This window comes from Cydia fagiglandana, chromosome 22, assembly GCF_963556715.1.
Source record: "Cydia fagiglandana chromosome 22, ilCydFagi1.1, whole genome shotgun sequence".
NCBI classification, from domain to species: domain Eukaryota; kingdom Metazoa; phylum Arthropoda; class Insecta; order Lepidoptera; family Tortricidae; genus Cydia; species Cydia fagiglandana.
The window spans coordinates 7,940,400-7,967,499 of NC_085953.1; the positions used below are offsets into that span (position 1 = coordinate 7,940,400).

The 27,100-nt window shown below is 39.8% G+C and overlaps 1 protein-coding gene across 1 annotated transcript in view; it reads right to left on the minus strand.

Annotated features, from left to right (window-relative positions):
• The window catches only part of LOC134675464 (IQ motif and SEC7 domain-containing protein 1), a 73,479-nt gene extending 50,982 nt beyond the window's left edge, over positions 1–22,497 (minus strand). The window contains exon 1 of the mRNA XM_063533734.1: positions 22,335–22,497. Coding sequence (XP_063389804.1) covers positions 22,335–22,417 — 83 coding nt within the window. The 5' untranslated portion in view covers positions 22,418–22,497. The remainder of the gene's footprint in view (positions 1–22,334) is intronic.
• Between the last annotated feature and the right edge of the window lie 4,603 nt (positions 22,498–27,100).

Below are 27,100 nucleotides of genomic sequence, written 5' to 3' on the forward strand. Positions count from 1 at the left end.
GTTCAATATGTACTTCCCGCTCATTTTTCTGTACATTAATGTAATTATAAGCTTTTTTACATTCTTAAAAATACCTAGTCGTTTTTATGAACAAGGTCCATTATACAGTACATGACTACCTACCTACCTAATCTTAATAATTTTGTAAAACCTGTCAAACGTTTTCCAAAATAGTGAACCAATTTTATGGAGTGTAACCTAGCTATAGCTATAGCTGAATATAACTACACATTTGTAGCCACTGTTAGAAACTTGTTAATAACCAAGAGAACGTTTAGAAAACGAGAATAAAATAAACACCGCAACTGGACAAATGCAATGAAACAATTCAGAGACAACTAGTTCTAAAACTTTCCAAGTGGTGTTTGCAAAGTGGATTCGGCATGTAAATACAGATGATTCCAAGCGCCTGATGAGTCGAAAGCTCAATTTAAAAAATAAATTTATCACTTGTGTCTAAATTTAGTAAAAGGTCCCACTTTGTCGATTATAACCAGTGATCGGGGATTTCTATGCCACACCGCGGGATATCAAGTCGAAATGGTAATATGGATACGCCGCTTGGCCCGCGATAGGAACAAAACTGTTCGAAAAGTAAACGCTATTTCGGTGTTGGTAATTCGTTTATAAAATAAGGGTCTGTAAAAAAAAAAAATTTCAAAACTAAAAATTAAGTTATACAAAAATGTTCTTATAAGTACATATAATTATTTAAGTAAAACATTTTTAAAAAACCGTACATATGTACGTGCGTATGTCTATTTTAACAGTTATGTCGGGATGTTGTTTGTCATTAAGACACGTGGTATTTTTGCACTTAATAATATAATGAGTGCAAAAAGCAGCTGCGGTGCGGTTTGTATTTACGATGTCATTCTACGGTGCTAATAATTAGTAGATAAGGTTTGAAGAAGTGATTCAGTCGGCTTAGATAATGCATGATTAATTGATTAACAGTAACATGCCAAAACACTCTCCTATATCGCACACGAATCCCGGAATCCCGCGGCATATCCATGCTAGCATAATGATTGAGGTCATTCACCCCAAGTGGCATAGAAATCCCCGATCACTGATTATAACATTACATCAAACCGCATTATTGTATTGGCTGGGTCTGCAGGCCCAGCACAGGCGACAATACTTATCTCGCCCGCGAGATAGACTACCCGCCGTTTTCTAACTGTATTTATTTAGTAGACAAGGACGGGCGGGCGAGATATTGTCGCGCCTGTTATGCGCTAGGCCTACTGAAAGGTACGAGTATTATTATTATTTAATTGTTTTCAATCATGTCCGGCTCACAGCGGAAACCATTTACCAGAACATGGACAAAACATGTCAATTGACAAACATACAAATTAATATCAGTAAAATTCAATTAATACAGTAAAATTAAATTAGTATATATATTTATTAGCCGGTCGTGCCGACCGCTCGTTTGAGTTAAACAAGTGCTGTTGATATTAGTACAGAATAGTCTAGGACAGCATTTCTTAAACTATGGGTCGCGACCCATTTGGTGGGTCGCGAGCGAATATTGAGTGGGCCCTGAAAGTCCTAGAAATCTAAGGGTGACCCATACGAATTTATACCTCCTGTTTAGGGCGACCAAGAGTAGGGCCCCAAAATGGCAGTTTTTGTTAGGTGGGTTCATGTGGGATTTTTTATAAATTATAATATACAGCGTATCGGTCTTCGTACAAGCATCCCCCGAGTTCTCTGATGCGCAGCTATACGTTAGACACGGCAGATATGTCTGCATCTCACTTCTACGTATTGCTGGGTCCTGTCATCAGATACTGAATTAAGTAAGTGTGAAGCGCTTTACACTGGCTGCCTGATAATTTGTCTCAACTGCGCTCTTTAGGCAATGTGAAACACAGCCTGGCCGTTAATTCTCATTGGTTGAGCGCAGACGATATGAGTTACCGGGAGAACCAATGTTACGTGATCTCGAGGTCCGTAACAACTATGGGTTATCACAGACCGCACACATACTGGTTCGCTTGAGCCTTCGCTAGGAGCGCCTCTAGACTATTAGAGCAGTTTGTCGGCAACAGAATTGCATCGTCACATTCGAGTAACACCGACGATGCACGTTTAGAGGGTTGTCGGTAGGTAATGCTGAATATTTGTGAGCTTCCATTTCAGTGCAACTCCCACGCCACATACCATAAGTATTTTGACTATTTTGATTAGGGTTGCCAATTGAACATTATTTTTAAGACTAAGTATAATACCTTAGCAAAATGTATACGTAAATATATCAAGGTAACTTGTTAATAGATCATTGCAGGATATTCCTGAATCACTTGTCTTTAGTGCTCAGTACATATTGAACAGTTGCACAAAAGATCCCAATGGGCCCTAGAAAACAATATGATAAGATAAGATAGCACATATGGGATCACTTCGGTCTTGCAAGTTAACCTTAAACATTTTTAGTACTGTTGTCAATTTTCAGTCACCTATTATATTCTCTGGTTTATTTCCTTTATTGATGACTGCAAATGAGCATTTATATTTTTACTCAACTAACAACCCTATTAAGTCCAACATTACCAAATGAACTCAGCATATTTCATACTGCGTATTGTTTCAGAATGTCCAACTCACAAACACAAGCACGAGTCAACAACTACGAGCAACCAGTATAGAGCAGCTTCTCTGTTTACGTATAATTGTTATAGATTTCGAGGTTAAGTTAAATTGGCGTTCGACTCGAACTACATGCGTTTGCGCAATGGGAATATACGCGGCCTGAAAACTATTGCGGTTCGTTAGCAAAGTTGTTCATTACAAGCCAAAACTGCAATATTATCAGAACCACAATTAACGTGTTACATTTGCGGCCTCTGTTTTACTACGTTATATTTAATTTTCATTTTAAACTCGCGCATAATTTGGAAATTGGGGCAACAATATGCTGAACTGTAAATGTTAACTTTTCCACATCACATCTGTATTAGGGAACCAAATAAGGAATGGAATTCCTTGCCGGCGTCTATATTTCCGTGTTCTTATAACCCGGCAACCTTCAAATCAAGAGTGAACAGGCACCTTCTGGGCAAGCTCGCTCCATCGTAGGCCACGTCTACGCCTCGGCTAGTCTGTGGCCATGAGTAAGCCCATTCATAATAAAAAAAAAAAAAAAAATAAAAAAAGGAAAAACTGGGCTTTAGAAACAATATTAGTGTTGGGAGCGGAGCGGAGATATTTTTGAGCACCTCGACCACTCCGATATATCTGGCGACTGTAAATTTGAGTGTCTAGGTACTCTATGTACGTTATTTAACCACACTACATTTTAATTAGTATGACGTTATAGACAATATTGATATGTTATCTACAGTAGCCTAAAAAATGAAATAGAAATTTCATGTACTAGAAGATATTTAGCTCTCAAAAACTATTGTACAATGATTTAATTATAATTAATGAAATAACAGCTATTAAATATTACCTCAAAAGTATTTTAAAAAGCAACGTCTTTTCTATAACAAAAGAAAATACAGAAACTTTCCCAAGTAATAGGTATCCATTTTCCGTTTCCAATCACACTTCGGTTTCGCAAAACGAAACTTTTCAACGCTCATGAAAATGGGAAGTGGGAACTCAAAACTGTCATTTGCTTTCGACCTTGAAGATTTTTACATCATCAATATCTTTTCGGTCGTAGCTAGTCTGCCTGATGTACAGACAAAACATCCTCCAGACTGAGCAATAGTCGCGCTACCCCCTCTGCCACGCATACGGTAATTTTACTCCATGTTCGAGTCGAAAGTGTCTTTGTGTGACGTGTCTTTGAAAGGACCAATCACGGCACGGGACTTCGCTCACCTCGTATCATCGGTTGCATGAAATAATTGCTCTAAACTCGGTCTAGAGGATTCCTAGTCTATGGTCTGATGAGTTTGTGGTTAACGGTGTAAGAAATCGATTAAAACTTTAGTGATTTTATAACATCTCATCATTGACTGTTTATATCATAACATTCATAACACACTAAACTGGCAAATACCTAATGTGCCTGAAAACTTAAGCAAAATCTTTCAAACAACAATTATTGGTTAGAGTTAGACCAAGGAAAGTCTGCAGCGATTTTGATAGCCTATTTGAGTTTGACGTTTAAAATAACACTGCGTGGGCTCTCAAAATAGCTGCAGACTTTTCTTGGTCTAACTCTATGTGCAAGACAGTGGACAAAAAGTTTTAAAATTTACGAGCCCCGATGCACATGTTTTCGCCTAGTGAGACCATTTTTTGAGGTTCTCGCGTTTGTTCAAAAATTATGTTTTTGTTTAAAAATTACAAATATTTAATGCTTATACTAGTGTAATTTAATTTTATATGGTAATACTCTGTAATAACTAAATCCAAATACAAGAAATACCGTTTGCACTGAAAGAAAAAAAATATGATTTTTTATTTTTTTATTGACGGGTAGGATTACAACATATTTTTTTTTTTTATTGAAAATAACATGGAAATATAAAATATGCGTACCACAATACAAAAATTCGCCAAACTGCGGAGCAGTTTGTTGGCGATGAGCTCGCTCTTTTTATAAGTACATCAAAAGCAGGTACATAATTTTGCACTGTCCTACCGTCCTAGCGTAGCCCTTTCTTACTATGTACCTATAGGTATATTACAAGTGAACATAGGATGACTTTGCTGGTGGCGCGGGCATATGTGAAAAGGGCTATTACTAGGGAAAGCAATAGGGCTCTGCCAATGTACTGACAATTTTGTTTCGAGCACATGCATGCAGAAGTGCTGTAGGAGAGGACAATATGATTTGGACAACGTTTTTGAAAAGTCCTTTTTTTCAGCAATAAAAGTCTCATGCAATTTTATTATACGATCAAAATAAACTACATTAAACATTGCTATTATGGTTCCTATTACTGGGTCATGTTATGTTCATGTGTAATAAAAATTATTAAAATAAAACTGTCGCGTGGAACTAGACGAAATAATTTGCATCGGGGCTCGTATATATCCGTTCCATGCGTAACGTTGTCGTAGATTTTAGTTCCCCAGATAAGCTCATTCAAATAAGCCTATATTAAGGTTTTCCACATTCGATGTTATAAATAAATAACAAAAATAAATAAAAACCGTTTATTTCAGATCATTGATCCATAACGTTATTAGTAGGTATAAACTTAATCACTGTTAACTAATAAAGAAAATAAAAATAAAAGAACGGAATAAAAATATAATAAAACTAATAACTAAAAACTAAGAGTTACTTGACAGATGTGTGGCCATTGCGAGACGAGGAGCGGAAGTTATATATGAAAATAATTTCAAGCAGAATAAACAAACATTGTATCAAAATAACACGGAGATGGCACACTATTTTAGTTATTCGCGCATTATGTAATTTTATTTTTACAAGCGATGATACTGATCCCTGTTGGCTTGATGACATATTGATGACTACCTACTGACAACGACGTTGGTTTTTTTAATATCTTAAGGCGGGACCGGGCTAGCACATGATTGGCGCGACAGTATATCGCCCGCGAGATAGACTACCCGGCCTTCTTTAATTAATACCTACAGTTGGAAAAAGCCGGATCTATCTCGCGGGCGAGATACTCTCGCGCCCCTACTATGCTAGGCCTACTGTTGCTTACGTAACAAGGGTGACGGTTGGTAGCTACAGCTACCAAAAGGAAGTGGAAAGGCAGCTGGATATATGTAGGTAGGGAAGACGGAGGTGAGTTGTGACAGAGGAGAGTTGTGACTATGTCGATTTTTTGGAATCTAATAATTGTTAGTGAGTTCGCAACAGTGTGCATTTGTTAGCGCGCAACTTGAACTAACAACCGCGCGCTATTGCGACCTAGTTTTTAGTTAATAGATTCCAAAAAATCGTCAATTCACAACTCTCCTCTGTCACAACTCACCTCGGTCTCCCCTACCAATACGTAGCCCAACTTGGTACATAAAATTGGTCGATAGAAAACAAAATCAAAAATGAAATACAAGGGATCAATCAGCCGGGCTGGCACATGATTATCTCGCGGCGAGATACTACCCGTCCCTCTTTTGTTAACATAGTTAGAATAATATAACATAGAGCCAATCATGTGCTTGGCCTACAGTTCGGGCAAACTTCTAATAAAATATTGCATCATGACACGTAACAAGGGTGACGGCTGGTAGCTACAGCTACTAAAAGGAAGTGGAAAGACACCTGGATATATGTACCAATACGTAGCCCAACTTGGTACGTAAAATTGGTCGATAGAAAACAAAATCAAAAATGAAATACAAGGGATCAATCAGCCGGGCTGGCACATGATTATCTTGCGGCGAGATACTACCCGTCCCTCTTTTGTTAACATAGTTAGAATAATATAACATAGAGCCAATCATGTGCTTGGCCTACAGTTCGGGCAAACTTCGAATAAAATATTGCATCATGACACGTAACAAGGGTGACGGCTGGTAGCTACAGCTACTAAAAGGAAGTGGAAAGACACCTGGATATATGTACCAATACGTAGCCCAACTTGGTACATAAAATTGGTCAATAGAAAACAAAATCAAAAATGAAATACAAGGGATCAGTCAGCCGGGCTGGCACACGATTGGTGCGACAGTATCTCGCGGCGAGATAGACTACCCGTCCCTCTTTTGTTAACATAGTTAGAATAATATAACATAGAGCCAATCATGTGCTTGGCCTACAGTTCGGGCAAACTTCGAATAAAATATTGCATCATGCGAGAATTCGTGCAATAACGTTTTATCCCAACAATATTTTTCTAATCAAACTTAGTATGAATAGCAACAAAATATAAGTCCTGTCTCTACAAAGTTGTATGATTTCACGTAAAACTTCATACAATATTGACCAAACGCTCTGCACTCGGCATTTCGTAGTTAATTAAAACTTTAACTGCACGGTTAAAGTGTTCCATTTTCAATGTTTCCTAGCAAATAGTAATTAATGTTTAAGAAGGTTCTGTTTGGCAGCTCGTGCAAACTTAAAGCTCTGAGAAGAGAAGTGAAATGGAACGTGTACTTTGTAGTACCTAAGGCTATATTGCATGCAATCTTTGTCTGTTATAAAGCTACTCTTATTAGCTACTTTAACTTTTCTAATGTGATAAAAAATAAGCTCTATAACTGTCACAAGTGTCACAACTGTCTAAAATGGAATAGCTAAATTGCAAATACACTATCACATATCATCTGGATTAATATTCAGCTTAAAAAAAGTTTTTACAACATTTATGTCGATTTTACATACCGTACGAGTACCTTAATTATTTGCTTAAACTCTGTACAGTTACTCTCTCACATTTTTATGCGTGTTTAAATACACACACAGTTAAATAACCGTCATGTATTGTGAGATAATAAAGCCTGTTTTCTTAAAATCCCCACCCACGTCAAATGATCAATCCATTATTAGGCTCTTCTGCCGCATCGTTCATCTTTCATACGCGCTCGAATATACCAGCCTACTTTAACAAAACCATATCTATATTTAAAAACTCATTCAAATATGAACCTTGTCCGCATACGAAAAGCTATAAATTCAAACGAGGTTTAAAGTGGAGATATGGCGGTTAGGTTTGAGTGATCTTTACATGCGTGTTGACGTCATTAGGGAAACGGGGTCTTGAAAAATTCAGCTTCCGAGAATTTATCAAAGTGCGCCCCTATTCAGGTGAGGCAAACATGCCGATACAATTATCGCGAGACCGAGAAAATGGAGTGATCTAAATAATAAAGGAAATTTACGAACCCGAGTTTAGCGGTCCGATTAGAACTTTGAGATACGCCAATTATAATAGATCTAGAAACGATATGGATTTGATCAGTGTCAAAAGTGACGTTTTTGTTTGAAGAAACGTCACATTTGACACTAACACATATAATCCATATCGTTTATAGATCTATTAATTTATGTATCTTAAAGTTCGAATCGGGCAGTAGATTTGTGGTCCAATAATATTTCATGGTAGAGCTGAAAAATTGAGTGCGAAAACTCTGCTTCCTACAATTTTTATAAATATCTCTGTTGGAATAAACAGATACATGCGTATGGCGAGTGACACGTTTAAAGGTACCTACAATATCTGGGAGTCCGAGCTTGGCTCGGAAAACGTAAAAACTCAAAAATGCGCGTTTTCCTAGAGAATAGACCTAGCTAGATAGATTTTAGCCTCCGAAAACCCCCTTATAGCAAATTTCCGAGAGCCGTTTCCGAGATCCCCGAAATATATATATAGGTACTTATATATAAATAAACAAGAATTGTTTAAAGGTATTAGATTTTGTCAGAAACGTTGTGGTATACAATGCTATATACGTAAAATCAAAAACAGGTTGTGGTTGGCAGGACCAACAACAATTGGCATCACATAAGTAAACAGCTAAGAAACTCCCTCCTAATTTCAATTCATCGACTATCGTAATGCGTCTTTTAAAAATGAGCCTTGTAACACAACACCTCATATCTGAGTGCAACTAATATTATGTCACAGGATACAAAAGTTAACCTGCACTCACTTTTAATCTGCTCTAATAAAGAGCCCAATTACTCCAAACCCTGGCAGCATGCCAGCGTTGGGCAACGATCAGCGAGGAATAGACCCCTCAACTCCATGTTTCGGTATTGACCTGACCTACATCGCGAATGAGATGCAGCTGGAGTAGCCGGAAGTATAAATTTAATCGAGGCTCAGGAGAACTGTGAAACAGGAACTCTTAAAGAAAACGGTATACGAAAATATGTATAAACCATTTCAAGAAGTCCACTCCAGTAACTATTGCATGGCCGAATTTCGCTCGACATGTTACGATGTGTTCCATCAGTAACGATGAGACCTCTCGATTAGGGTTTGCACGACGGATCCGAAATGTATGGGAAGATCCGCGGATCCGGATCCAGATCCGGATACAGATCCGGATAATTTCATACATTTCGGATCCGGATTGCAAACCCTACTCTCGATTGTCATGGTTGCATTTTTATCGCCTGCCACTTTCGTACTATATTTGTTAGAACGTGACAGGCATGGTGATATTGGTGATAGGCGATAAAAATGCGACTGTGCTACCGCCGCAGGTTCGATAGTTATATCGAATTTTTCGTCGATTTAATTTGTGGACATTTTTCAAAATAGCAGATACTAGTACGATGAAACTCAACTTTAATACCTCAATTAGGTATATAATGGACATAAAGCTCGAAAAGCAGTAAAAACAACGCCTTGTTCCAAAGCAACAATCCCCGGGGGCGCACTTATGACAAGTAGGGTTTATTTGTCAAATGGAGCGCGCCATCCCCCCCACAGCCCCACCATTCAGCTGCACAGACTTGATTAATACGCTTGAATGCACCGCTCGTTGCAGGACCGATCCAGTTTTAGTAAAAGATAGACGGTTATTAAAGCGGGACCAGGGCTACGAAAAAATGTTTTGGTGGTTATAAATGTTGGAGTTTTAATATACTTAGTACATTACTTATTTATTTATTTATTTATTACGATACAAGCAAGCTTTTTGCAGTTTTAATAGCCCTTCAAATTTTCGACATACGCACGTATAGTGCTAGTTACCGCACTAGGACGGTAAAGTAGCACTATATGTACTGTAAAAAGGCTTATTTATAGCTATGTATCGAGCATCAGCGGCTTGAAATGCAATTTGATTAAAATGATGATTTAGTAGTTATACGACACTGTTCGAGAGACCCTGCACTATACAGGTTGAAAGATAAGTCGGGCCCTGGAGGGAAACTACCTTAAATCCTTAAGCTGGCTCATTTTACTTAAAGGAGACATTCCTTTAAAAATAAACAAAACTGCATTTAAAAAAATTTAAAAATTCGCTTGTCTCGACCGGGAATCGAACCGAGTAAAAGTTCCAAAAAATAAACACTCACTATTTTTTTCTACTAGTCGATACACTTAATGTTAATGATAACATTTCTCCAAGAAACATTAGGTCTTACAATCGTCTGTTGTACAAAATATCCATAAAATCACCCATAATTTCATCATAAGTCCTAAAACTGAAATCGCTAAGTTTTCAGGATTTTCGTATGGTTATCCTGTAGATAGGTTAGATTAGGTTATGGCAATCCTGAAAAGTTACGCGTTTCTAAACCAAACAAATTATGACTAACAAAAATGCGGACAAACAATACATTACGAGTTAATATTTATGGCAAACTATGACCCACAAAATTTATATAAATAATGATATCCTGAAAAAGTATCAACCCTACCTTCAGGGGACCGGGATAGCCAGTTTAAAAAAAACTAGGTTGCTCTCATTATTTGCGCCTTTTACTGCGTAATAACGATGTCGGCGCACATGGAATAAAAATCCTTGTTGCTATGCAGATAAAGTTCCAAATAAATTGTAAAAGATTTCAAAAGTTTCCTATTCATATTTTTTCTACGAATTGTTTGCTTAATTTAAATTTTCAATCATAACATTTGACGTTTATTTAAACAATTGGTTTTAGCAGGAAATTGACAGCTTACATAGTGAAGCATATATTCGGATAATTTGCATAAATTAATCACGCTTAGTTAAAAATAACACCGCATTCAAATATACGTAATATTACTGTCTACGTCACAAGGCGGTTAGCCCGGACTCCCGTGGTCGCGTTCCGATACTTCTCTTTCCTTTGGTGCTCGTTGCTGGTGAGGAGCGCCTCCACCGCTCCGGTGTGACGCCTCGCGTGGTCCGGTAGGAGCTAGGCCTTCCAAAGCCTGCTGTGATGCCGCTGAGGACCCTGGCCGCTCCGGCCTGGGTGGTTCGGGTAGGTGTGGCGATGAAAAGAAACTCAATGTTTCACATGCACGTATATTTTACGTTAATCTACACTTATTCGTTCGTACACTGACGCCTGATGCGTGACAATCGTGACACGACAACTACTATTCTTAGAAAATAACTATACTGAAAACACACGCGGCGTGGTCAATGGCTGCGGCCAAGTCTAGCTTCAAACCCGGCAGGAATGCAACCTACGTGCGTTCGCTACAACGCTCCGAATCGTCCTGGCCGGAAATAGAATCCATCGATATGAAGTTTTACCATAATGAATGTAGTGACATACCATTTAAGTTACGCTTGAGCCTCTAGGAAATTGGCCTACGATTATTGCACACGGCACATGTGAAAGGTGCTTGCACTTGGCGTAAACATTCCTGCGGGGGGGAGGCCAGAGTTGAGCTGATACCTTGAAGCACAATGGATTAGCTAGTCTAACTTACAGCACTATCAAACATTGACCACAGCAAAGTGGTGACATGAAAGAACAAGTAACCAACTAAATACTTATAAAGAAACAGTACCTAGTACAGTTGCAATTAGAAATCAGTGAGTCATCTTGATATAAATAAATTCAATTTAAACAGTAGGTACCATAAGTTGTTAACATGTGACAATACCAAAACATAACTTATAAATTAATACAGTTAAGTACACTCTACTGGTAATTTACACAATTTGACAACGGGCCGGATTAAGTCGCCGCCCTGAGTTTTTAATTTAACTGATCGTACAATATCATCTGCACCTTTAAATAATTGAATCACTCTACCTCTACGCCAGTGGAGAGGGGGTGCAGTTTCATCCTTGATTAATACTAAATCATTTAAAGCCATGTTAGGAACATGATTGTACCATTTGAGTCTGGTTTGCAAATTATTAAGGTAAGTAATATGCCATTTAGCCCAAAAGTTTTGTGAAATCTTTTGTAAAGACTGGAAATGTGATAAACATGCTACATTAGTGTCTTTCCACGGGTACTCAGGTACCGATAGCAATGGTTGCCCTATAAGAAAGTGGCCCGGAGTGAGTACTTCCAAGTCACATGGGTCCTCGGATAAAGGAACCAGAGGCCGTGAGTTAAGCACCGATTCTACTTTGGTAAATACGGTTGAAAGACCCTCGAAGGTCAGTATGCGGTCCCCTAACTCACGCTTGAGTAGGTTCTTACTACTCTTGACTGCGGCTTCTACCAAGCCTGACATGTGAGGGGCACCAGGAGGATTGAACTCCCAGCGGACACCTTGGCGACGAAATTCCTCCTGGAGGACAATTTCGTTGTCAAGTAAGAACTGACTAACCTCCTTGAGGTATGAGCTAGCACCTTTGAAATTTGTACCTTGATCGCTCCTGACTAAGGCGGGCAGCCCTCGTCGACTGACAAACCGTGTGAACGCCGCAATGAAGGCCTCGGTGCTCAGCGACGAGACGAGTTCAAGATGTACGGCTTTCGTTCCTAAACATACGAAAACACACAGATAAGCTTTGAGTGATTTAGCATTTCTGAGGTGACTACTTTTGACCCAGTAGGGACCGGCAAAATCGGTTGCTACTCCTGAAAAGGCACGAGCCGCCGTGACTCGGTCCGCTGGCAAATCTGCCATAAACGGGGCCTGCGTTGAAGCGTTGAATCTGAAACACGACATACAGCTATTGATTACGCGGGATACCACACGTCGCGCCGACGGGATCCAGTAACGTTGCCGGAGTATATTGATGAGTGCGCTCGTTGAAGCGTGACAATAGGTACGGTGATAATGCTGCATCAACATTTGAGTCCATTTATGGTCTTTAGGTAGAAGGTATGGGTGCTTAGCATCGTAACGTAAGCATGAATGCCGCAGTCGCCCTCCGACGCGAATGAAGTGATTCTCATCTACGAAAACGCTGAGTTTTTGAAGTGACTTGCAAACAATCTTGCCTCCTTTCAATAACACGATTTCATCTCTGTAAGCATCCAGTTGAACGTACTTAATCCAGTGGTTCATTGCCTCACGATTTTCGTCGATCGTTAGCGTAGGGCGAACGTTCCGTTGCGCTTTCGGCAAACGAACGTTCTTACAAAATCGCAATACGTATGACGTCACATTGATAAGCTTGTTGAACGAACTGACTCGTGATAACAGAAACTCCTCCCATGACTTCTCGGCCGGCGTAATGTGATGTAACTGTTTGAATCCGGGTAAATCTGGTGACATGGTGACCGGCATCGTCGGCCACTGTGACTCATTCGTCATTAACCATTCTGGGTTCCACCAAAGATGAAACCCGATGAGGTCCTTCGCCGTAGCCCCCCGCGATGCGACATCGGCAGGGTTCGACTCCGATCTGACATACCTCCATGTCATAGGTCGGGTTGACTGTTGAATATCTTGAACACGGTTACCTTCAAAAGTCTGTAGCACATGAGGCTTTGTGTTCAACCAACATAGCACAATTCTGGAATCTGACCAAGCATTTATGCTGTCAATCTGAACTGATTCCTCGTATGCCGCTGCGACGTGGTTTAATAACTTATAAACCAGGTGAGCTGCATTTAACTCGCTCTTCGGAATGGTTTGTTTGACTCTCTTTGACGCTACGCGAGTCTTAGCTATCACTAACCGTACTAGTACATTCCCTGACGCGTCCTCAGTCCGGAGGTACACGCAGGCTCCGTAGCCGAGCTCCGACGCATCTCCAAAGCCGTGGAGGGAGTGTGACACCGCACCGGGCAGAGTGACGCACCGCGGAATCTGTAGCTGACTCAAGTGATGTAGATCTTGAATGAGTTCATTCCATTGAAGGTCTTGAGTATGGGACAGTGGCTCATCCCACTGTAATCCATCTGTGAACAGTGATTGTAAAAACAGTTTGAATCTAAATATGATTGGTGCGCAATAGCCACACGGGTCATACAGTCTAGCTATGGTACTCAATATGCTACGTTTCGTCGTTGGTTGGCCCAACGGTATGTTGAGTTGATACGACATGGAATCTGACATGGGGTTCCACTGTATCCCTAATACCTTTATGAAACTCTTGTCGTCAGTGTCAAACTGACGAGGCATCTCACAATGCTCCTGCGGAAGATCCTGTAATAATTCTCTGCGGTTAGACGACCATTTGCGTAACTCATATCCAGCGCTCCGCATGAGTTCTATGAGTTCTGATTTGAGTTCTTGGGCCTCGGTGAGTGAATCAGCCCCAGTGAGGATGTCGTCAACATATACATCTCTGCGCATGATATGAGCAGCCGGTGAGTCTGGATGCTGGGCTTCCCAGTCATCAGCTAATCGAAGTAAGGTCCTTATCGCGATGAAAGGACTGGAGCGTAGTCCGTATGTATTGGTATTTAACTCATATACCTGTACATCCTGCGACGGATCCTCGCGCCACATAATCAGCTGATAGCGCCTATCGCTGGGGTGTATCCACGTTTGCCGGAACATCATTCTGATGTCGGTCGTGAAGACAACTTGATGACGTCTGAAATTTAACAATATTTGAGTGATATCATTTTGAAGCGGTTTGCCTGAGTGAAGGCATTGATTGAGCGATACTCCGGTGCTTGAGTTAGCTGCAGCGTTATATACGACGCGGATCTTTTCGGATCCCTTTTTGAAAATTCCGTGGTGGGGTATTACATAGTGTTCGCTCTCGAAATTAAAGTCTGATTTGGACATATGACCAAGTGCCTCATAGTCCCTCATGAATTCCTTATATTTTTCAGCAAATACTGGATTTTTGGCCAGCCTGGCCTCCAACGAAATCAGTCTACGCATGGCTAGAGCCCTAGACTCGCCCAGCTTGGGTCGGTCTGCCCGCAGCGGCAACCGCACCATGAATTGGCCATTATCTAAACGTTGAGTAGTGGAGGTATACAACCTTTCACATTCGAGGTGTTCTGGGTGTTGCGGCCGCTCCTCGGGGGGCTGCTCCACTCTCCAAAACCTTTCTAGGACGTCCTCGAGCCGAGTAGCATGGATGCCGTAGTCCTCTACTGATGTCCCGGCGGTCGGTGTTGTTAATGATGATGGGTAATTCCAAGTTGCCCCCATCAGCACGTGACCGAAGCAGGTGCCGTACGCCTCAACACCTGGAATGTTAGTGAGTATCTTTGAACCAGTGTATATATAATTGAGCACATCCGTTCCTAGAATGATGTCCACATCCTGCGATTTATCCAAGGCAGGGTCAGCTAATTCAAGTTTTGATGAATCCAAATGAGTCCTGATCTCAGTATCATAATAAGGTATGTTTCCCGTAACCCTGTACATGACTGTAGCTACTACACTGATGATAGGCACTGTTTTCCCGCGTGGTTTGAATACAAGCTTAGCAATCGTGCCTGGCACATTTACCTTTATGTCACCTACTCCAAAAATATTATTCCCAGTAAACTGTTGGTGTACTTTGAATCTTTCTACAAATGATTTCTTCACTACGGAGCACCCCGCTCCCGAGTCAAGCAAAGCCCTAGCTTTAACATAAGACCCATTGCCTGATCTGACCATGATCACAGCTGTAGGAGAGACACGAATTGGCGCCATTCGTAGTCTTTCCTCCGGTGCACCAACAGTGGCCTGATCTCATTGTTCAGGCTCAGGACTGCTCCGAGTCCCGAAGCGCAATGAGTGGAATGACTGCTGCGCCGCTTGAACACGCGCGCCTACCTTAGCCCTCGGTATATGACCGGTGGGAATCAGCTGAGCCGGCTGAAGCGCACTATGAGGTGACCCTGTCTCCCTCCTTTGGGGTTGGTCTGGTACTGACGGCTTGGGAGACTGCGGCTTCGCAGCCCTCGGCGGAGATGTAGTCCGTCGCTGGGGAGACGGCCACCGCTCCGGCAGCGTGACTGCTCTCGACGTGCTTGGCGTGGCAAGCGGCATGACCCTTACCCGATGGACAGCTGCTTCAACTGCCATGGGTGGGGCTCTCCCCGCTGCACCACCATCGCACAGCAGTGAGTTGTGTGCGGACGACTCACACTGTGCGCACCAGTTGCGCTGCATGCACTCGCGTGCATAGTGACTGCGCAGGCATCTGAAGCATGCGCCTGACTTCCTAGCCCAGGTCTTCCGCTCCGAAATCGCCAGGTTAAGGAACTTCGGGCATTTGTACAAGCTGTGCTGGTCACTCGAGCAGTATGAGCAAAGAACAGGGGGTGAATTCACCTGATTGGTCTCTTGTTCGATGGCGAAGACCCTCGCTGGCGGTCCCGGTTTCCTGGTAGCTTGACCCGACGGCCCCGCTCTTCCTCGTGCAGGTGCGGAACCACGCTGCGCAGTTGGTTGCTCCACCGCTGCTGGCGAGACCGCTTGCTGAACCCGGCACTGCTCCTCCAACAGCGCCAGTAGCTGCGTGAGAGTGGGCAACACCTCCGGATTGCCACCGTACCTCTCCTCGTATAAGGTCTTGATTCTGTTCGGTAGTTTCTGCAAAATTATAAAAACCAATAAGTATGACCACTCCGTGATTGGCTGCTTGAGCTTCTCAAGCGCCTGGACTGACTCCCGGAGCGGGTCATAGAAAGCTGAGCGTGACCCTGCACTCCAGTGCGCCACTGAAGGCAGGTTCATGATTCGGCTAATGAATGTATCCAACAGCAGCCTGTTATTCTGATACCGAGCCCGCAATAACTGTAAAGCTACCGCGTAGTTGGGTCCGTCCATCGGAAGGTGCTGTATAATGGACAGCGCCTCCCCTTGCAACGACGACCGAAGATAGTAATGTTTCTCCGCGTCGGAGATGTCCCTACTATTGACTAACGACATAAAGAGATCATAGAAGGAGAGCCACTCTGGCAGGTTGCCACTGAAGGTGGGCAGCTGCACAGAGGGCAATTTGACTTTACCTGCCTGTCCACGGGGTGTGTGTGACTGGCCAGCCTCTCCAGCCGACGCCTCGTCTAGCTGGATCAGCAGCCGGTTAACCTCGCTGAAGCACTCCTGGTATTGAAGTCGTTCCTCCTCCTCGAGCTCACCTTCGTAGGCCAGCAGTGACTCGTGGGCCTTGACGTACTCAGTATAAATAAGATCAAAGTGCCGCTTCGCCACCGACGCGGCCATGCTGTCAGGTCGTGATGTGACCGTGCCAGCATAGTCGGTCAACATTTGGTACTTGGTGCGCAGCTGCACCTTGATTGACTTTAACGACATGACGTGAATTTACTTTACGATTAATGAAAGACACTAATTTGTGACACTATTCGACTAACAGTTTACAAGTTAGGTGGCTTTGGCTTTACCTTAAAGTTGGATTTTATATTGACGATAACCTAATTAATCTATTGGCGACACTTGACGTTGACAGATAATTCTAACCTAAATGTCCCAAACTGACGTTTGCCGCGAACCGGAAATGTCCTTATGCTAAAGATGGCCGCACTCCGCACTGTACGGTCCCCGTCCGTTGCCTACGCAAGAAAATGGCGGCCGACGCCTTCCCTTTTATTACGATTTGATTTGATTTTTTCGCACTATGCCCAACCGCACCGGGCTCCGTTTCCACTGAATTTAACGGCAAAAATGAATAATGCTGACACGATGAGTACTTGAAGCGATGATTACGCTACCAATGCGATGTACCGCTGCGGTGCTCGCGTTGATGACGATGGCTTTCAATAATATCGTGCTGTAATTCCTCCCCTCTGATGGGAACACCAAAAAATGTCTACGTCACAAGGCGGTTAGCCCGGACTCCCGTGGTCGCGTTCCGATACTTCTCTTTCCTTTGGTGCTCGTTGCTGGTGAGGAGCGCCTCCACCGCTCCGGTGTGACGCCTCGCGTGGTCCGGTAGGAGCTAGGCCTTCCAAAGCCTGCTGTGATGCCGCTGAGGACCCTGGCCGCTCCGGCCTGGGTGGTTCGGGTAGGTGTGGCGATGAAAAGAAACTCAATGTTTCACATGCACGTATATTTTACGTTAATCTACACTTATTCGTTCGTACACTGACGCCTGATGCGTGACAATCGTGACACGACAACTACTATTCTTAGAAAATAACTATACTGAAAACACACGCGGCGTGGTCAATGGCTGCGGCCAAGTCTAGCTTCAAACCCGGCAGGAATGCAACCTACGTGCGTTCGCTACAACGCTCCGAATCGTCCTGGCCGGAAATAGAATCCATCGATATGAAGTTTTACCATAATGAATGTAGTGACATACCATTTAAGTTACGCTTGAGCCTCTAGGAAATTGGCCTACGATTATTGCACACGGCACATGTGAAAGGTGCTTGCACTTGGCGTAAACAATTACTGTTATCAATATCATTAATGAATTTATTTATTTATTTATTTAAACTTTATTGCACAAAAGAAAACTTATCGTACAAAAGGCATTTATTACATACCTTTGATTTAAATCATTCAAAGCAATCCGCAAACACATTAAATCAAATAGTTCCATATTGTTATTTTGTGCATTTCAATTTAAAATTAATAGATGGTTACTTTTTGTCAAAATTCCTCGTTCTACATAATTACATAGTCCATTATAATAACCTCGATATCAATGCCAAATTAGGTACCTATAAAACTGCAGGCTTCCTATTAACAATCAGCTAAAAAGTGCCCACTAAAACATAACTAGCCGAACTCCTTGAGTGATTAAAAAACTAACTGAATCTACTCGTAAGTCATATTAAATATGTATATTAAGAACGGGTTACTCGAAAGTCGAAAAACGCTCGACATGTTTCACTCGAGGAATCTAAATTCGTATTGTAAGTACCTATCGTAGGAGGTGTGTGAATCTAAGTCATACATAAATAAATTTTGATCAATACCTATCCTAAAACCGATTTGTTGTTACAAACCGACCTGGGGGGCTTTTTGAATTTCAATTGCTCGATTTTGTCACTCAAAAATCAGTGGAAAACGGCGATATGTTAGTTTTTGGAATACGAGCGACAGAAATTGGGAATCGAGTGGTATTGAACACTTGTTTTCAATTCTACTACTTAGTAGAATTTAAATGCCTAGTAGTGGAGATATTACTGAACGAACTACACGAAATCGAGCGTTCGAATTTCAGAAATTGGACCCCTGTTAGCTGGTGTAACACATAGGTCGCAAGTTCCAATTTTTGTGTAACAAAATATTTTGTTACTGTTTTGCTAACAGTTTCAGTGCCGTCCCTTTGAAATGGCAGCCAAAACTCATCACAATAAAATGTGTACATCAAGACCTTGGCCAATGTCCAGCCGTCTCTACAACCTTCGAACGTAAACGAACGAGCTTTTAAAGCCTTTCCTATTTTATTTGTGTCTCGTGGACAAAGTTTCCTAACGGTCTAATTTAGAAATAGTAACATAAGACAACAAGAAAGAAGCATTCCATGAAATTGTCTACCGTTTGTCCTGTACAAACGCGAATTTTCTGAAGATTTGCAGGTATAAGAGTTTCCTTTTCTATGACAAATTGACAAAAATATGCACAGAAAAATAATCGCCTGCTTTAAATGCCGAAAAAAAAGTCGCAACACGGGAAATAAAATGTGTTTGTACGGGACAGCCCGTGGTGGCGTGGAATGCTCCGAAAGCGTATTAGGGATGGACGCGTTGGGCGGGCAGAATAACGCGCTTGAAAATTAAACCCATTTTGTAGGCTAACATGCTCTAAATAAGCCCAGGGTATAGCGGCTTGGAGAGCAGTGGTGAAGTCCACATTAGTCACGTCTAAAGAAGAACATAAGTCCCAGGAGCTTTTATCGCTGTCTGTTTTATATAATACGAGGCTGCGTTCTTCAAATACGGTCCCTATATCGTGTTTCGGTATTTATCACCACACCAGCGACAGTAGCATGGTCGCATTTTTATGGCTTGTATTGTCATGCGTCACTTTCGCACTTACACACTTGTTAGAACGTGACAGGCTGGCGATAAAAGCGCGACCATGCTACGGCCGCAGGACAGGCATTTAGTAAAATTTTGTCTGTAAAACTTAGCCTAAATAAATTAGCAAAAAGCGGAGCAGAACTGCATAAAAGGTTTGAATAAGGAGTAAGTAAGTAGGTATGTAATAAACAATTTATTGTACGGAACAACGATATGAAATTGAAAATAGGTACAAAGGTGGTAACTCTTCCAGCTAAAAGTTATTTTGAATTCAGAGCCTAGGTTGGAAGCCGCAACGATTTTCAACCTGATCTTTGTCGATTTCGAAACTGGGATATTAGTTGGCAAATTGAAATCTAGATAGATTTACAGGGGCATGAAATGCAGGATATCTAACGGAGGATTTATGTTAGAGCTAGGCACACGGTGCGGAGACTCGATAAGGCATCGATTCGGATATTGACGTAGTAGGAAATGTAATGATAATTTCAACATGCTTAATGCTGCTACATTGGTTTAAACTAGAGTTATACTAGTGGTTCTGTGAGCTGTAGATCTTGAAAACTAATAATTCACAAAATAAAGTAACTATCGAAACTGCTAACAAAATTTTACGACAATACGAAAAGACCTGTAAGAGAATAGCTGAACAGCCGAACAGACGTACAAAAGCATTGTTTCCCAACAGAGATCTTCGATTCGCTCGGTCAATTACATGACATATTATGACATATACATAATACGTAGCGCCGCTAAATATAAACTCGTCGTAGTATATCCTAATCATAATAATAAAAATGAATCAATCTACTAAAAACGTAAAGCCCCAGATGGCTGAACTGGCAGAGAGGGAAAACCAACGCTATACTTCATAGTAAGGTGCTCTTCTTAAAGTAGATTAACTCTTGGTGGACTAATCAGAACTAACTAAAGTCAATTTCTTAACTTACGATGAGCACAAAGTTGTACTTAGTACTTTCCCTTGGCTCTTTTCAGTCTTTTCCTTATTTAAGTTTAATATCTTCCGCGGCTATAAAGTTCATTTCACGCTAGGTGGCAATCAGTGGAGGCGTCCCACCGTAACATAACTCATTTGTTGTGAGGTTATTTTTAAGGAAACCGAGTTGTCTGAGATATTGCATTGCATTTGTAAAATCTAACATAGACATGGCTTGAAATGCATTATCGCTTACACTTTCTGTTTCTACGTTCTCCATTTATCCTGAAACCAAGGGGACTAAAAACAAAACTTTTTAAAGATTTTCCTTACATGATACTAACTAATCTCAGTGAATGTAGCTTGTACATGAATATTGATAAGCAGGACTAGAGGTTGTAGGTCCATATGGGATGAAATGAAACTTTGTTATCTAGAGCTAATTTCTCAAACAATATTAGACTAATATATTATTCGTCCAAGAACTGCCACATCGCATGGGTATATTGGCAGCTAAACTAATAATATTATTCTAATCTAATACTAGAAGTAGATGTCTACAGTATACAGTATAAGTTGCATCTAACTTTGAAATGTAAACTTATTTCCCAGGCTATCAAACTTTGGGAAAGTTAAACGTCAATGTTTTACTTCTAGAATTGGTTCTACAACATTCTAAACTGTTGCGACAACAGCTTAAACCTTCAAATTTTCTGCTTAGAATTGGAATTTCTCGGAAAAAAGATCCCGATCCCGAGAAGAAAACTCCCTTATTTTATTTTAGCTTGTAACGAACTTTTAGAGTTTCTACATATATATTATTGTAATTAGTAATTATATTTACTAGTAAGTTTAAATACAATATTTTTTAGTATTAATTAGTCAATAAATACCTTTTAAAAAAGGACCTATAATTAATAACAGTCATAATAAATAAGTCTGATATTTTATCTAAACACAATTTGTTTATAAAATAGAAATGTGTGTCTGTGAGCCTCGACAATAAATTAGTCACATAAAGCTTCACAAAACTGCGATTTAAGGATAAAACAGACAATTTATGCTTGACATTATCATCATTAAGTACTGATAAAAACTGCAACAATACCTTGTGATTATGGCTAATATGGCTCTTAGCAACGAGCTCCGAGCAATAAATGTCAATGCGTTATTAACCTTGAAAGCGTACACGTGATCACGATTGTATTTATGTACGGTGTGATAAGTTATTCAAGTGAGTACACAAACATATGTTGAAGTAACTGCAAAGGCGAGGACGGCTCATCACGTTTGGTCTAGTTTGCCTTGATGAATAATCCTCACAAGTGAAACACACGGACTACAGTTAGACACATATTTTACGCTAAGTAAATGGGCCCCTCAAGTCCATATTCTATGTAGAACTTCTCAGACCTTAACCGTTGATCTGGATGAGAATAGCCCAGGACCTGCTAGCATAAGTTGCGTTCTTGCGCGTGACTATAGAGTCAATGATGATGTTAGTAAGCGGCTTCAACTTTAGTTTCCGGTGCAATTCATGTTATACGGTCGTGACCGGGATAGGTGGCGTATACGAAGAGAGACCTATGCTCAACAGTGGGCGACAGAAGACTAAAATGATGATGATAATGAACCGTTAATAAATAAAAATGTAATGACTTCCATTCAATTCCACCCTACAAGTCCTAGATGTTATGATATTAGCATTCTAAATTGTACATGATTTAGAGACTGGACACCTCCACTTACCCGTAGCCTGGCCTCTGGCAGAACCAGGTCCTCGTCAGCTTGGCAGCTTCAATGATAGCTCCACCGAGGTCACCAATTCTCATGCCAGAGCAGGAGCAACATCCATCGCCCTCTCCGTCTCCCACTAACACTAACTTCGACTCTGACTTCGCCACTTTGAATATACTTTAACTTGTTAGTCCCAAGAAACTCGTCTTTTAGACAATGGAATCCATTTGGGAATTGTAGTCGTCTAAATTGTCGATGACACTTTGAGTTACGCCCCCACACTTCACTCTTCCTTTAAAATTTTCCGTGTTCGAGCACTTGGTAAATATCACCACAAAGTCAGTCGACTTGTTCAAGTCTTAAATTCCTGTTGTAAGAGAAAGATGTTCGTTAATGGGTTTAATTTGTACAGATTGGCTCTATTCATTAAGTTTATCGATAATTCACAAGTCATCGAGACTCGTCTTGTTAAAATTGAACTGCCGTTACTCAGCAAGAAATTGTTACTAACAAGTTTGTTGTAGAATGAAAGTTTGCACATGCATAAAACTAATATGGCGTATGTTGTTGTATATTACGTATTTTGTTATAATTGAACTGATCTATAAAACGAGAATTAACGTCAATACGACAAGATCGTTACGTTGAATTACTAGCAATAATCGTTGTTGCTAACTTGACGACAATCGATACAAATGACCAAATATCTATTTGGCCATTAATGGCATTGAGTAATTTAATGTAACGGCATTTTATACTTGCCCAATAGCCGCAAACGAATAGACACGAACGGCCAAATACGGAGAAATAAAAGATGTAGGTGGGTATAGTTGGTACAATAACACACTATAAATATGTTGCGCGCTTTCGTATACAGTCTGTAAATACTTGTTATGATTGGTATTTTCTAAAGCCATTTGAACATGTTCTCAAAGCGAACCATATTTTGTTGAGATACATTAAATTGTAAGTAATGTACATTATAAAATGTATACATTGTATAATGTGTACATACAGGTCAATGTTTTTTTTAACAAAATGGTGAAACACAGTCAAACTCAAAGAATGCTACAAATTGATTTGCCAAACATTACTCAAACACTTACCTATCACTAACTTATATCCCAATCCCAACAACCGTAAACTATCCCCCGTTGTCTTCTAAAATAGTTAGCTTTGTTTACGAGGTTTCGAGTCAGTAATAGTGTTAGAAAAAAACATTAGCGGGTTTTCCGATGGTGATAATTACACTTGTCAATGCTTGTAATCATTATAATAGTGTGAATCAATAGAAGAAAATATAAAGCTTACAATCACCTCGAATACATTAAGAAAAAACTTCAATTAATGTCACCTTAAAGAAAAAACTTGACGAATTGAATTTGAATTGAATGTCATCATAAACCGGAGATCAGCTTTCTGAGTTTAAGAAGGATGTTATACAAAAACTTAAGCTGACTTTTTAAAACATGATTAATGAAACAAAAGAAATACAATATTTCCACGATTCAAAACTAACTAAAGAAATAAAGTAAATTTATAAAGAAATTAAAACTGAAACGAGTCAAGGCATTGAAAAGGACGAACAGCTGTGCAAAGACCAATTTGGGAAAAAATGGACGAGATTTTATCTGTCAACGATACAGTTTAAATCGAGAATTCCAAACATCCGACTCGAGAGAACAAAGTTACATTGCGATTTAAAAGCGAATGCGGTATTTGGGAACCAAATTAAACTTCGAAGGCCTTCCCGTACACATTAGAACTGTGCGTTGAAGCTTTAAAACGGAATTTATATTAACGTCTTTATTAAATTTTCCGTAGCTGACAGTAATGATTTCACTCGTTCATAATATGAATGTATTAATGTGCACATTAAAGTTTCTTTCGTTCAAATATCATGTAGATAAAATAGTAATGACTCGTAAAGTCATGGAGAAAGTGAGTGAGAAAAGGTAAGTGAATATGCTGAATGGAATTCTCATATGTAATGCGATCTAAGATTATTATATGTGAACGTTTTTTTTTATTGAGACTACTATTATTTACATTATTTATAAAAATAGAACTATGTACTTTATTTGGTGTAAAACATTAAACTTAACCTATTATTACATCTTATTGTAATATATTCTAACATCAAAATGGATGCCACTCAGCATATGCCGATGACTAGGATATTTAGCTATGGCGCTGCTTTTCAGGTCAACCAGGGAAAACACGATAAAATAAAATAAAACTAAGCTAACATATGACAGAAAGTGAGCTAAACTATTTCTATTTCATTGTTTATTATCTAAAATGTGATGATATTGACGATAAATCAGTATTTATGACAGTAGGAAATGAACTACACGTGGTAAATGTAGAAAAACCTAATAGTGTTACAGAAAACCACTCTCGGCCCATAAAACAGATCGTATATTCCAAGTTCGAACGGCGGTCGTAATATGGGGCGAATTACTTTTATGGGCCGTCAATTTAATTTGCACTTTGTTTTGCGACCCGTAAACCTAATATTTACTTCACGCAAAAAGAAACACAGGGATTAATTCGCATTGTTGGCTAATAACCAGGAAAGTTTGCGGTTTAATCCCACATCAGCTTTTATTAATACTAATGGAGAATTTTATAACATTTATGATATTAAATAAAGTCGGCTTATCGTGAAAACAAATGTTGTTTATATCTCAAACGGCACCGACCTTAAAATCTACTTTCGATTTCATCACAACGAGACACTTGAATCGGTTAGCTGACACACAAGCCGGATTCGCAAAATCCTGTTTTCCGTCGTGATGGAATCAAAAAGGTAAATCTCAGATGTCCAATAAAAAACAAACGTCGACAAAGAAATATTGACGGTGTAGATGTAAAATATAAATAAAAAAAACAAATGGCGTTGTTTGTATAAATCTCTCCGAATTTACGTGCCTCGTTAGCACCGGCTAGTAATTTAGCAATCAGGGAATCACAGCGGTAATAAAAGTAATAAACGTCATGGAACAAATAGGTCACGCTAAGAAATTGCGTGATTACGGAGGTGACGTAAGCAAATTAATACATTTCGGCGATTCGGTCGTTGTGATTATTGATGGTCACGCACATAATTGAGAGTATAATAAAAAAGATGACAGTGAAGATGGACAATTTTGTGAAGAAAGCATGGAAGAGTTTTAAATTAAGTACCGGTTATAAAGATATGCAACAATCAAATTTATATGTAAAAATGAGGGCAATGCCATTTTATTGTATGTATAAATGTGCCCAAAGCTTTGTGTCGATAATAATTTGCATCAAGGTATAAAATATAAGGGAAATGCTTGGAACACAATTTTTGACTGCGTAACTTTGTTTAGACTAGTTAGGAGGTTGAACACATCAAAAGTCCCAGGCCATATCCTTTGAGCCGGGGGAATAGGGGGTCCCATTGTTCGGTTTTTCATTTTTATTTTGGAAACTTTGCGTCTGGGAAATTTCGATATCGTATTATTTGTATTGCATTCAAACATATTTTTCTACCACCAATCATTTGGTCCTCCAAATCATTTGGTTGGTTTGGTCACCTTACATTTGTTTTTTCTTAATCTCACGATCATTCCACATTTTGTCGATTCGATTTCTTCTCGACATTTTGTTAACAAAAAGCAATTTTTAAATAATAATGATCAAAATAAAACCAAAGACCGGCCTCACACAAAATGAAACGAGGAAGTGTCGCGCAAGGTCGCGAATGCGCCCAGCCGTGTCAGATGTCAGCGCGTTATAAATCTGCTTCAGGCAACAGCTTAATACAATGGCTGAGATTAAGCCGAAATATTCAAATAGTCGTTTTATATTATCAGGATTAAAAACTTGATAGATATAATTGTGTCAACTAAATGTGGTGGTTAAAAAGCAATATAATAACTTCCAAAGTGATAATAATTTAAATAATCCTTGATGAAAAACTCGACAAAACTACATAATAACAAAGCTACTGTAAATGCAGCATATTAGTGTAATATTTTGGACTTACTAGAAGAAAAAGATAAACAATGATAGGTTAAAGAGCCCATAATTTAAATTAACGATATTAAGAATTATAAAGTCGGTCAGTAGATAGATGTTGAATATTGTCTAATCTTATTCCTTTAACTCAACTCAATTGCAACGAAATTTCTAAAATGTGTAGGCAGGTAACTAGGTGCGATTGACATAATTTGTCTAAATAACGTAAAAAAGTGCTAATATATTTACAATATTTACCAATGAGCACTAACTCGTACCAACGTATCCCATAGCACCATTTCAGTTTGCAATCACAAAATAACTGGCAGCCGTGACATCTCGGCTTATCGACACATAGTTTTTATTACTCCAAACCGAAGTTGGAATGCAAACAGTAAGCACATAAAAAAAATAATAGAAATTACGACAAAAACACATTTTCAACGTTTTGCAATAACTTTCAAAAAGCACCAAAAGTTCACATTGAAATACTAATTGAAATCCAATCAAGTCAAAGCTACTCCTTAATATCAAAAATGTACGAAGTTAATATGAAGAAAACTTAAATTGTGACGTCATACCGTATATTATTCTAAAACTCTTTCCTTATCTAGTTGTTTGTATAAAAATCTATGATGTCATGATGGTACAAACAATGTAGCTAAATGCTTTCCGGTTATCTGGAAATGACACTGATAAAACATTTCAAAACACCACTACTAGTATTACAATTAACCTTAGTCGATACGATTAAGCACATAAAGTAATTTGCCACGGTAATTTTGTAC